This window comes from Trichophyton verrucosum (assembly GCF_000151505.1).
Source record: "Trichophyton verrucosum HKI 0517 chromosome Unknown TV-F-a-03c03.M13f1, whole genome shotgun sequence".
Lineage (NCBI taxonomy): Eukaryota > Fungi > Ascomycota > Eurotiomycetes > Onygenales > Arthrodermataceae > Trichophyton > Trichophyton verrucosum.
Genome location: NW_003315164.1, coordinates 1 through 11,392, shown reverse-complemented (window position 1 = coordinate 11,392; position 11,392 = coordinate 1). Strand labels below are relative to the sequence as shown.

Here is an 11,392-nt window from a genome sequence, read left to right as displayed (position 1 = left end):
GAACATGTAGCAGAGGATGATGACCGTACAATAATGCATGGAAAAATGTAAAGGGTGACGTGAACAGAAGAGCAAATCAACCGGCTATGAATGAAACGGTAACGATGGCCCGTAACTCCTTCTCCGATGTTGTAGTTTAGTGTCTAAAGCACTGTTGTAAGCTGGTTTTGTTTCGATGTATCAGGGAACTCTGTGTATTTATGAAATATAGTGCGTGGCCAGGATAAAACATGAGCGGCATAAACCAAAGGATAAAAAAAAAATTAACTGTCGAAAACCCGATGTTTGTAGCTTGTGGTGTGGTTCGGAATGTATCATGGTAAGAATTCTAGTAGTTGTGTATTTGGTCTTGCTCTCCGAATGGTGTTCATGGGGAGCGATGGTGAATGCCTAGGCCGGTCCAGTCTGGCACCTGGGGCGTACTGCCGCTTCTTATCCGGGTTCTTGCTCCTCCCTGACGAAGTTGTTCCGCCGCTCGTTGTTGCGGCGGAGTAGCGAAGCCCTGCCGCATCATGTCAGCGAGCTGCTGCGGATCGCTAGCCGTTGGCATGAAGTTGTGGTCAGGATAAGGTGCAGCCCGTGGTTGTGCTTGCGCCTGTGCCTGTGCCTGTGCCTGTGCCTGTGCCTGTGCCTGTGCCTCTACTTGTGCCTGTACTTGCGCCTGGCGTATCAGTTGCTCTCCTCTCAGCGCTCTTTCGGCTCGCTGCCTGGCTGCCTCGACGTTGACGGGTTCAAATTCGCCGAAGCGGATGTGGGGTGGTGTATATTGCACAGGATTGAATTCAACTACACCGCTAATGCCGTCGCCTCTATCAACCATAAAGCCTGGCCCCGTAGTAACATTTGATAATGGTAAAAACTGGCTTTCGTCTAATGTTGGCGTTGTGGTGGCTGAATCGATTGCACATTCACTAGCTGGGTATCTAATTCGGGTGTCTATTCTGGGAACGACTGCAGTCCTGTTAGAATGGGAGAAGGAGGCTGCGCGAGGCGCCGATGCAGACGGCGGGCTAGGTGTGAATCTGCCAGGATCTGCTTGAAGTGATTGGTGTGATAGTCCAGAGTGTTCCCGAGACATCGGCTGAGATGAGTAGCCATGGGGAAGACTGTTTCTGGAACCGACGGCTCGCAGTGGCGGTGGTGTAAATGCTGAGGGTCGTCGTGGTGGCATTTGAGTGATTTCGATGTTCGGCTCATATGGTATCGGCAAGGGATTTGGTCCCATATAGGGAGGACCAACATTGGAGTCGCTGAAATGCTGCTGGTTTGATATTGGAGGCCGCTGAGAATCCTGTTCAATCCCGAAGGGAGAGTTCGGGGTCGTTGGTGAGCCTCGGTCAGATGCAGAGATACGACGAGGGTATGGCAGGCCAGGGTCACTGTGAGTTGACAGAGAAAGGTTCATCTCGGCACCTCCCATCAGGGAAGCTGATAGGCGTTTTATCTCCTCTACATCTGGTAACGGAGGGCTATCCGTGTGCATTGGACGCTGCGTTAGATTTGAACGCTGCTGCCGCGATGGTGGCTTCGTTCCGGCATGCGTCGCACCCCCAACAACGGCAGCATAGGAAGGTCCGTGGTTGCTCTTGTTGCTGGATCCGGGCTTGGTTGGCACCGGTCCAGTGCTTGTACCACTGTTCTTTGAGGATGAAGCTGAGCTATGTTGCTGTGCCAATGGGGCCACCGGTTTACCCGCAGATCCAGCATCAGAAGGCTTCCTTTGGCTGGGGCTGCCCTGGACCAGGATGGAACTGTTCCGTCGAGAGCCGTCTGAAACAGAGACAGTAGGAGTAGCTGGTCTAGATTCCCCAAGGTTCTTCCGCTGCTCTCTCAACCGTCTCAGGGGCTCCTTGAAAGCTGACAGGAAACTGCCTCGCTTCTTCCCAGGAGTGCTGGGCCGCTCTTCCTGGGGGAACTTTCGGCGTTGGGACTTCAGTGCTATTGGACAGAGATGGGGACATGTCGGGGGCAGTAGCCTCGTTCTCGTTGCCGCCATTTTGAGCCGCATTCTCGGTACCGACATTGGTGTTTCCATGGAGAACCGAGTGGGGTTGAACGCTACCCTGCGGAGAGACTATCTCCTGTGGAGAGTCAGTGCATTCAGCTCCCACGTCCCGTTCCCAAGTGGACCTGGTAGATGTGCTGGCTATAGAGTCAGAGAACGACGACATGCTGTTTGTATGATCGAATATTGATCTCTGGTGGCGGAACCATTCCTGGGATGAGCCAGGTGACCGGTGTCTGATCTCCTCTTCGATGTCAAGCAGCATCTTTTTCAAGCATTCGTGGTGAAGTTCCAGATTGACCTCTGATTTGTCTAGCCTAGCCCGGTAATGGCGCATGAGACGTTTTGCATGAGTCTGATACTCACGGTAGTCCCTGACAAGGCCTGCATTCTTGATTGCTCTGATCTGAGTGGTAGCATTCTTGTAAGAGAGACAGAATAGGCTTGTAGCAATGCCCAACCAGTACCAGAAATGCTTTGCACCTTCGACAATAAGTTCATCGCGGCAGAAGCCCTGGACGACTGAATGAATCTTAAGCACATCGATTTCTGTTCGTGGTCGGCCCATTATCGCATCCTGACTGGAGGCGCTTTGCGAGTGTGTTGTAGAACGGCGTTCGATACCCCTTCTGTCGACTTCACTAGTAGGCGTAGCGGAGACTTCGCTGTAAGCATCAAAGGAGCGCTCAATCAGGCCGTACTTGATGAGGATGGCAAACGTGTTATCGATGTGCCTCTCGGTACTACCATATCTTTCCAGGGTCCGGATTTCAACTTTGTACTCTGCTAAAGCCTTGCGGCCGAGATGGATCATGCCAACAGGCACGTTGTGTCCGAAGAAGGATAGGATATAGATTAGCTGCAAGGCTTCGGTGTACTGGTTGGAATTGAGATCTGTCATTATCTCCCTGTATGGCTCGGCCAGGCGGCTGTCAGTCAAGTGAGAGCCGGGTTGGTAGGTTTCTAGTGGTTTCCCACTGGCGTTAAGACGATGACCGAGGGCATGAATGGCGAGTGGCAGACACTCGTAGTACCTGACCAGCTCCCTGGCCTTCTGGGTCTGCCTCGTGTTTGGTTTTGAGATTCCCAGCTCAGTGAAGAGTAGCTGGCATGCGGCCTCTACGGCGAGAGGCTGGACAGCAAGGCCATATGGTTCAAAAAGGCGCTGTTTCTGACGAAGAGTGCGGTCGACGGACGTGTAGATGATGCTAGTATTCGGCTTGAAGGGGAGGAAGTTTTTGAATTCGTTTAGGTCATCTTCGTCCTCAAAGGCGAGGCCGTCGAAGATGAGCAGCCAGTTGTCTCTGCTTTCTAGCCACCGTTTGACATTTGCGGTGTATTTATGGGCCATCAGCCATCTTGGGTCTCGGTCTTCGCGGTCTTCCAAGAGGATGGAGGCAGCAACGGCGATTTCCCATATTCCGTTGAGACGAGACTCCTTGGACTTGCCATCGATCCAGAAAATGCCGCCGGGGTATAATTTATCATGGTCGTACATGTACTGTCTGGCTAGATGGGACTTTCCAGAGCCTGGGCTTCCATGGATAAGAACAGTGGCAGGCCCCAGGACCCGCTTCCTTTCATCCGATAGTACTCTCCGCAACCGATCCATCTCTTCTTGCATCCCAAAAAACACAGAATTGGGATGAAAGCCGGGCGGACTTACAGTCACCAGGGAATCATCATTATTGCCTAGCAACAGGGGCCGGTTGACATGGCGGAGAGCTTCAGGGTTGGTGAATATGGGGTCATGCGGCCCCGGTAGAGAGATGCGAGAGAGGTCTATTATTATGATTGCACACACAATGTCAGCATAAACTGGTGCATGTATATAAAGTTTGTCACTAGAAAAGGGCAGCAAGACAGCTTACCTAGAGGGTCCTGTGTATCTGCGGAAAGGTCAAAGGCACTGCCAGCGTTGAGTTGCTGAACCTGGAGCCCGGCCTGCATGGCGAGGAGGTACTCCTGCTTCGCTTGCTGCCAACGAGCAACGATGGTAGGGCCGGCAGTAGATGAGTACCGCCGTATGGCCTCTGTGACGGTGTCGTAGCCCGGGGAGTTCTTGTCAGCAAAGCGGCACATGGCACCATGGTCAGCCTCGATGCCCATACGCTCGACGCCGTCCCAGACGGGTGCGGCGGAGGACTCCTCGACGATGAAGGCTCGGGTGCTGCCTATGTCCATGGGCTTGGACTCGTGGAAGAAGTAGATGTGGAAGCGGTCCATGATCTGGACGAAGTCGCGGTTGATGACCTGGAGGTGCTCGTTGTCGCTCTGCAGGACCTGGACGAGCTGGGGAGAGGTGGAGAGCAGCCGTTTTGGTATGACGGTGTTGATGAAGGACTGCGCCGTGCTGGCGACTTTGGCAATGCTGGATCCGTTGTGCGGCGTCCCCAGGAAGATGATGCCGAACGTTGATACGAAGATGGACCGCAGATGCTGGGTATGCTGGTGGCTGATTCTGGTGTAGCAGCAGAGAGCCTTCTTCACCACCAGGCCGCCCAGGGAGTGGCAGACGAAGACGATGGGCCGTTCGGTCGATTCGGTGCCCTGTCAATACCATGTTAGCCTTGGAGTCTGTATATAAATATAAGTAGGGTAGTTGTTGCATAGCAGGCCCAGCACATACACTCCGCAGCGCACACAGGCTGGTGATGAGATGCTCCGCATGGTTGTGCAGCTTGTCCTTCGACGTCCCTCCACTGAAGGAAGCGACATTTGCATCGTAGCCGTAGGTGAGGATCCTGACCTCGAGGCCGCGCAGGGCGCCTGGCAGCAGGTCGGAGGGCCAGAAGACTTCGGGGGGCTTTTTGGTGGCCCAGGTATGGTACGCCGAGCCGTTGAGGCCGTGGACAAAGACGATACTGACCCGTCAGCAGGGTGAATACGCAGACGACAGACAGAGACAGAGACGGAGACAGAGACAGGGACTTACTCGACGGCCGGGCTGGATGTCTGGTAGAGCTGTGTGAGGCCGAACTGCTTGACCTCGACGCCGCGCTTGGTGACTGCGGTCGTCATTCTGCGGCGGACGGCAAGCTGTTCTCTAGAGACGAGACGTCAAGCCCATGAGCGAGATCAGAAGAAGCAGAAGAAGAAGAAGAAGAAGAAGCAGAACCAGAAGCAGAAGTAGAAGAAGTAGAAGAAGTAGAAGTAGAGGAAGAAGAGATATCGAGGCCAGGGGTGTGATGTATTATATTAATATGCCATATGATAGCCGGCGGCGCCCTTGCAGCAGCCTGACACACCCACCGCGCCGTCGATGATCGGTGATGCAACCGCAGTCTTGTGAGCACGCAGCAGAAGAGAAACAGAGGCAGAGACAGCGCCAGCAGGCAGAGACAGAGAGGCAGAGGAGGCACCCAGGGCGCAGGAGGGAGGGCTCAGCGGTTCTGCGAGCCCTGGAGGGTCAGCTGCGAGTTGCGCTCCGTAACTGACATCACCGTCCTGCAGACCTTCTTCTCCAGCAACTATGCAAGTTAGTTATCAACTGGCCAGTTAGCTAACTAATGACGGCGCTTTTATACCGATAGGACAATGGGCCACCGTTCTCTCGACGCTCTTCCGGCGTCTTCTCGCGCTGCCGCCGGCCTGCAAGGGGGCGGGGGATTTCCAGCCTCGTTCCTCCTTGGTCGTTTGCGCATCCCCGGCTCGCGATTGGGGACTCGACCAGGCAGACCAAAATAACTAGTGCTCCCGGGCGCGATTGGCGGGCGTTTGGCCAGCCTTGGATGCTCGCGGACGGGCAGGCTGGAGGCTCGTCTTTGCAATGCGGGTTGGCTGGTGGACTCTGCAGCCCTATGCTGCCCATGCCGTGTGCCTGGCCCTCCCTCCCTCCCCCGGCAGCGGCCAGGGGAAGCCTTCCTGGTGGCCGGCGGAGACCTCTTTGGGCTCCCAGGCGAGCGGTGCGGCTGGGGTGATGGAGGGCATGGCCTCGATCGAGTCAACGGATTACTCGCTATCTATCTGTTGCGTATAACTACGGCATTGTTTGCCTGGCGTTGCTTTTGACTGCCCCCATGGGTCGATCCGCCTCCCCGAACCACGAGCCAGACATGAGAGTGGACGATGGGACTTGACTCTTTCCAGTCTCCGAGAAACAATTCGACGCTGTTGGCGCTCGCATTCTCCCGGCATACGGAGTGCAGATGCAGATGCGGTTTCGACGGGGAGGGAGGGAACAGAACCGCCTGCATCACACAGGAGTCTACGGACCACCCAGTATGGACAGCAAGGCCGTCTGTGAAACATGGGCGGCTGTATCATGCAGTGCCGGCGTCAGCTCGTGATCTTGGTGGGTGCGGAGAGGGCAGAGATCTCAATATCAACGACGGCTCAGGTCATGTCTCGTATAGAAATGCTGCCTCTATGCACTTCCCCAACTACGGCGTCGAGGTCGAGTGGACAGCAACCATCGAGGGTATTGTCTCATGCTCGATGCCATCATACGAACAAGGCCGCCTTGTCAAAGCAAACTCGACGGCCTACCAGTCAGCTAGTCAACTAGTTTTAACTACGCGAGTCAGAGGGCTGAGCAGGATGCCCTCGACGGATATAGACCATGCACTCGAATCAATCGACCGAGGGCAGGGACAGCTAGTTTCGAGCAAACATCGGGAAGCCCCAAGTCGGTTTTTATCAGAATACGAAGAGTCGCTAAAGGGAGGCTCAGGAAACGTTGGTGCCTGCATGTCCAACCAAGGCTGGTGCTTTTGATACACGCTGCCGTCTATTTGACTGATGGTAGTAGCACACATATTCAAACGCCTGCCTTCTCCTTTGCCGAAGACAACTGCCTTGCATCCATCGAAAGCCCACTGCGAATCACCCGTAGCCTGCACATTCTGCCTCCCATGTGCCTGATGTTCACTTCTAATATACATCACATGGCCCATCCGGCCCCAGATGGTGATGGAATCCGACCCAGCCCATCCGTGACAAGAGGTACATACATCCTACAGTTACATAACTAACTAGCGCAAGTAGCAATGTAGCATGTAGCATGTAGGCAGCCCTCGCTGTACAAAGATTCATAAGCAGTCGTCGTAATTCAGCCGTCACCATCGTCATCGTCATCGTCAGGTCAGGTCAGCGGTGCATAGCCAGTCAAACTTTTTTTTTTTTTTTTTTTAAATTTCGAATCACCGTCCCTTAAACGAAGGCTTCCGCTTCTCGGCAAACGCCTTCAGAGCCTCAAACCGATCTTCTGTCTCCACGACACCAAGATACGCCTCGTTCTCTGCCTCTGCGCCTCTTTCGAACCCGTCAACCGCCTTCAGAGCCTGGCCAAGCGCAATCGGTCCGCCTTCACAAATCTCCTGCGCCAGCCTGATGCTTTCGCGTAGAACCTTCTCCCGTGCTTCTCCCGGCTTCCCTGCCTCCTCGGGCGTCACCTCCACCAGCCTGTTGCAGAGGCCGAGGAAGTAGGCTTCAGGACCGCTGACCCGCCGTCCCGTCAGGATCATGTCCAGCGCGCGGTTCTTCCCGATAAGCCGTGGCAGCCTATACGTGCCTCCTGCGCCGGGAATGATGGCAAGGCGAGTCTCGGGCAGTCCCACAACACTGGTGCTTCCAAAGACTCGCAGCTTGGTGCACAGTGCCAGCTCCAGTCCGCCTCCCAGCGCCATTGAAGAGATGGCTGAGATGGTTGGGATCGGAAGCTCGTCCAGGTTGGCGAACGTCTGCCGCAGCTGAGCCAGAAACGCCTCGGTACTATCCCGTCGTCAAGTCAGCGGCTCTAGTTCTCGGAAGATTAAGTGGTATTATAGAGTAAATCATAGAGTAAACGAAGCTATAACTCACTCTTGCTTGGTGAAGGTGGCTCGCTCTTTCAGGTCTGCTCCGGCGCAGAACGAGGCATCGACGTTGCTCGCCACGACCAGCGCTCTCGTCGGCCCCTTGCCCTGCTCCGCCTTGATGTCGTCCAGGTGCTTGCCCAGGCTGTTCAGCAGCTGCCGGGAGATCGCATTGCGCGCCTTGGGCCGGTTCAGCAGCAGGACTCTGATATGGCCGGCGCCTGGGGCTGGAATCTGCTGCACATTGATCACTTCGCCGCTCGCGCTGGTGCCGAGCGTAGCATTTCGGCGGATCTGGACGACGGGGAACTGGCGGAGGCTGGTCGGCCGGAACACTCGAGCAGCAGCCATTGTGTGTTGACGCTACAGTCGGCAAATGGATGGCAAATGCTACTGGAGAGAGAGAGAGAGAGAGGCTGATGCGGGTGTTGATGGAGTGACGTTGGTGTTGTATTCTTCGGGTGTTTGTATTTATGTTCAATTTTAATTTTTATTTTTTTATTACTTTCGGCCGCTTGGCCCGACGCCGAAGACTAGTTAAGTGTTATTCGAAGTGTTATCGGTATTATTTGCCTGGGTTTGGCATGGATGTTGATAACTAATACTGCATTGATATTGATACGTGAATGAAGTCTACTCTTCGTCGTGGTGGTAGTTATACAGCATCTCGTGCTGGATATAAGCATCAACCTCTTCATCCGACGGCCACGGAGCCATGGCCTCAGTCCCGTTCACGAGGCGGCGAGCCTCCTGGGTGAGAGGGTGAGTTTGCCAACAGACTTGCGGACGGCCGTCTCTGTCATCATCTCTCGAGCCCGCCAGGTCGTTTTCAAGAAAAGCCCTGCAGGCAACCACCGCCCGGCGAAGCATCCTGCGACCCCCACGTCGCTCGTTGGTCACCCGCTTGAGCTCATGAGCTTCCGCCTGGAGAACACGGAGAATAGCCACGATGGTTTGTCGGTCTCTGCCACGCCCGAATACCCGGATAAGCGAGTGGAGAATGGAGGGAGATGGCATTACCACTCCGTTCGAGGGCGTGGCATCGTCAACTGACGAGGCGCTGGTAGGTTGCTGTCTCCGGTACAGTGGGAGATATCGGTTAATTTGGCATCTTAGCAGTGAGAGGCCATGCTCTGCCATTTCATCAGGAGTTTGTGTTGTCAAAGGCCGGTCCAGCGTTGCATGGGAGGGCCCTAAAGATTGGATATGAGACATTGCTCTTGCCCCTGCCTTGACGGCATTGGGGTGGAGATGGAGGGTTTGCAGCAGACCTGCGAATCCATTACACATGAGCTGGATACACCTTAGGTCTAGCGCTATGGAGTTGGCCTTCATGTATTCAGCCAGTCTTAGTGTCTCTTCCCAAACAAAGACTCGGTTCACTCCTGGAGCGAGTCCGAGCCTGTGAAAATGGTGAAACGGTCGACTGCCGATAGCCACAGCCTTGAGAAGGTTATGCCAGGCAGACATGTATCGGGGTCTCCGTTGCTCCATGAGAAAAACAGCGTGAGCAAGGGCACGGCCTTGGTTGGGTTCCAAGTCCGAATATCGTGGCAAGATAATCGGGAACATGGCATTCAGAGCTTCTATCCGGTCTACAATCCGATTCACGGTACTGTGTGAAGCACACCTGCATAGGAACCGGATGACAGCAGAAAAGGTGGCATCATGGATGGAGCTCAGCGCCTCCAGCCTTTCTTTGCCTTGCTGGGAGGAAGGGCTAAACAATGCATAAATCTGGCCCTTACTAAGGCTACTGTGATTGATATAATCCAGTCCCTGCTTTAAGGAGGAAGTATGTCGAAGGATCAAGACAAGCACTTTATCTGGTAGCGGAAAATCCTGTGAAAACGTCTGTTGTAAAAACTCAGGTAGACTCGGTGGCTCGGAAGGTACATATATGAGATCGCGCGGCGACGTTGGCTCGGGATGCACCTCTTTACCGCCATCAGATGGAGTAAAGGTAGAAGCTTGAGATCCAAACTGCTCCAGTCGATTGATTTGCCCGCGGGTTCTCTCGGACGCGATGAGTTTTTCCACGATTTCATGGATGATCTGTTCGGTGAGACGGACATTCTGCTGCTGAGAAGAGACGTAGCATGCCCATGCTTCTCGGAGAGTTCTAGTTGCACGAATACGGGCAGCCCAGACAAGTGGTTCTGAGGGAGATTGGTTCTCTTCTGAAAACTGCCAGCTGGGATCTGGAAGCCTGGTTCTCTTTTGAATTGTCGGTGTTCCATCTGTATCCCAGCCGGCTACAACAGACGCCGCTCTATCCCATTCATCAAAACGATAGCCGGCCTGCTGCATGTGGGCCATAGACTCCATTGCCTTGCTTTTGCTTCCCTCAGTCTTTTCAGCGTCGATTCCGAGCCTGTCTTCCTTCCACGGAGGCCAAGAGACTGCCTTGAAGCTATCCCACTGTCTTTCTGCTTTCGTCATTTTGGAGGCAAGTAAAATCTGCGTAATTGCCTGATAACTCGCTTTGTTGACCGGGAGGGGTGGGTTGTAAGTTTCCATCTCTCGTAGTACGTGGAATACAGCCTTTTGCTGTAATTTAGCCGAATGATACGGTTCTACTCGGCACCACCCTGCCAAACGTTGGATAAATTTGTTGTAAAGCTCTGTTACTCGGCGCGCCTTTTTAGGGCCCAGTTTATCCAGGTCCTTCATTGATGTTAGATGAGCAAACGAGGATGTAAACATTTCCGCTATGTTGACCAGAGCCCTGGGAGCAACATTGCGTGCCAAGTTGGTTAATCGAACAAGGATGGTCATCGCCAGAGCAGAGTCTCCTTTAATATTGCGCGCTGGTATAGGTTCTGAGTCTTTGGATGTGGGTGGGAGATCATCTTGAACCATGGAATTCAACAGCCTTCGACACTGCTCTAAGAGGAGTTTGAAGCTAGGTTCGTCGATGTCAACCCGTCGCAAGAGGAACATAAGAACAAACACGGGTACCGCAGCTTCCTCTACCAACTTATGGTACCGCATGGCAGCCAGATATGCATCTGGTGTAGCCAGTACCCATGCCCAGGCCATCACATCGCCCGCAGAATACCCTCTCTTGGACAAATATGCTAATGCATCATCGTCAAACACCGTGAGAAGAGCATTATCTAAATGACTCCCTCTAGTCACATCTGTCCTCAACAATGGGTATATCTGATGCAGATATCTTGCAACCAGGAGCGAATATTCAATGCGTACAGAACGGGTTGCATTTAAGTTAGCTTCCAATTTTGAGATTATTTTCTCCTTTTCCGCAGATTTCTCAGCCAGACTTGATAGTAGACCTCCATGACCAGCTGAAGTATAAATCCCTGCCTGAATCCGGTGCAGAGCCAAAAGGAGAACTTTGGGGGACGACGGATAGACCTCAGACGGCTTCGTCTCCCCTATAAGGGTGGGAAGCTCAGGAGAAGGATAAACTGAGTGCGCAATCCCAGAGACACCAGGCTGATGTGCAGTACATAGCGTCTGGGTTAGGCTAGTCGGCTAAACGGCTTCTGGTCAGCAGAGTTATAGTAAAAATTANAAAAAAAAAAAAAAAAAAAAAAAAAAAAAAAAGCATATACCAGGAAACGTGGGA

The 11,392-nt window shown here is 53.6% G+C and overlaps 3 protein-coding genes across 3 annotated transcripts; all 3 read right to left on the bottom strand.

Annotated features, from left to right (window-relative positions):
- Window positions 1-367: 367 nt before the first annotated feature.
- On the bottom strand, window positions 368-5,026 carry TRV_07741 (LipA and NB-ARC domain protein; the record flags this gene model as incomplete). Its single annotated transcript, XM_003018204.1, has 6 exons — window positions 368-1,938; window positions 2,018-2,317; window positions 2,372-3,787; window positions 3,877-4,555; window positions 4,635-4,869; window positions 4,941-5,026. The coding sequence occupies 6 exons, from the start codon at window positions 5,024-5,026 to the stop codon at window positions 368-370; spliced, it is 4,287 nt and encodes a 1,428-aa protein (XP_003018250.1).
- Window positions 5,027-7,146: 2,120 nt separating this feature from the next.
- Window positions 7,147-8,151, bottom strand: TRV_07740 (uncharacterized protein; the record flags this gene model as incomplete). Its single annotated transcript, XM_003018203.1, has 2 exons — window positions 7,147-7,717; window positions 7,808-8,151. The coding sequence occupies 2 exons, from the start codon at window positions 8,149-8,151 to the stop codon at window positions 7,147-7,149; spliced, it is 915 nt and encodes a 304-aa protein (XP_003018249.1).
- Window positions 8,152-8,433: 282 nt separating this feature from the next.
- On the bottom strand, window positions 8,434-11,259 carry TRV_07739 (uncharacterized protein; the record flags this gene model as incomplete). Its single annotated transcript, XM_003018202.1, has 1 exon — window positions 8,434-11,259. A coding segment is annotated over one exon (2,826 nt), but the record flags the coding sequence as incomplete, so codon positions are not given.
- Between the last annotated feature and the right edge of the window lie 133 nt (window positions 11,260-11,392).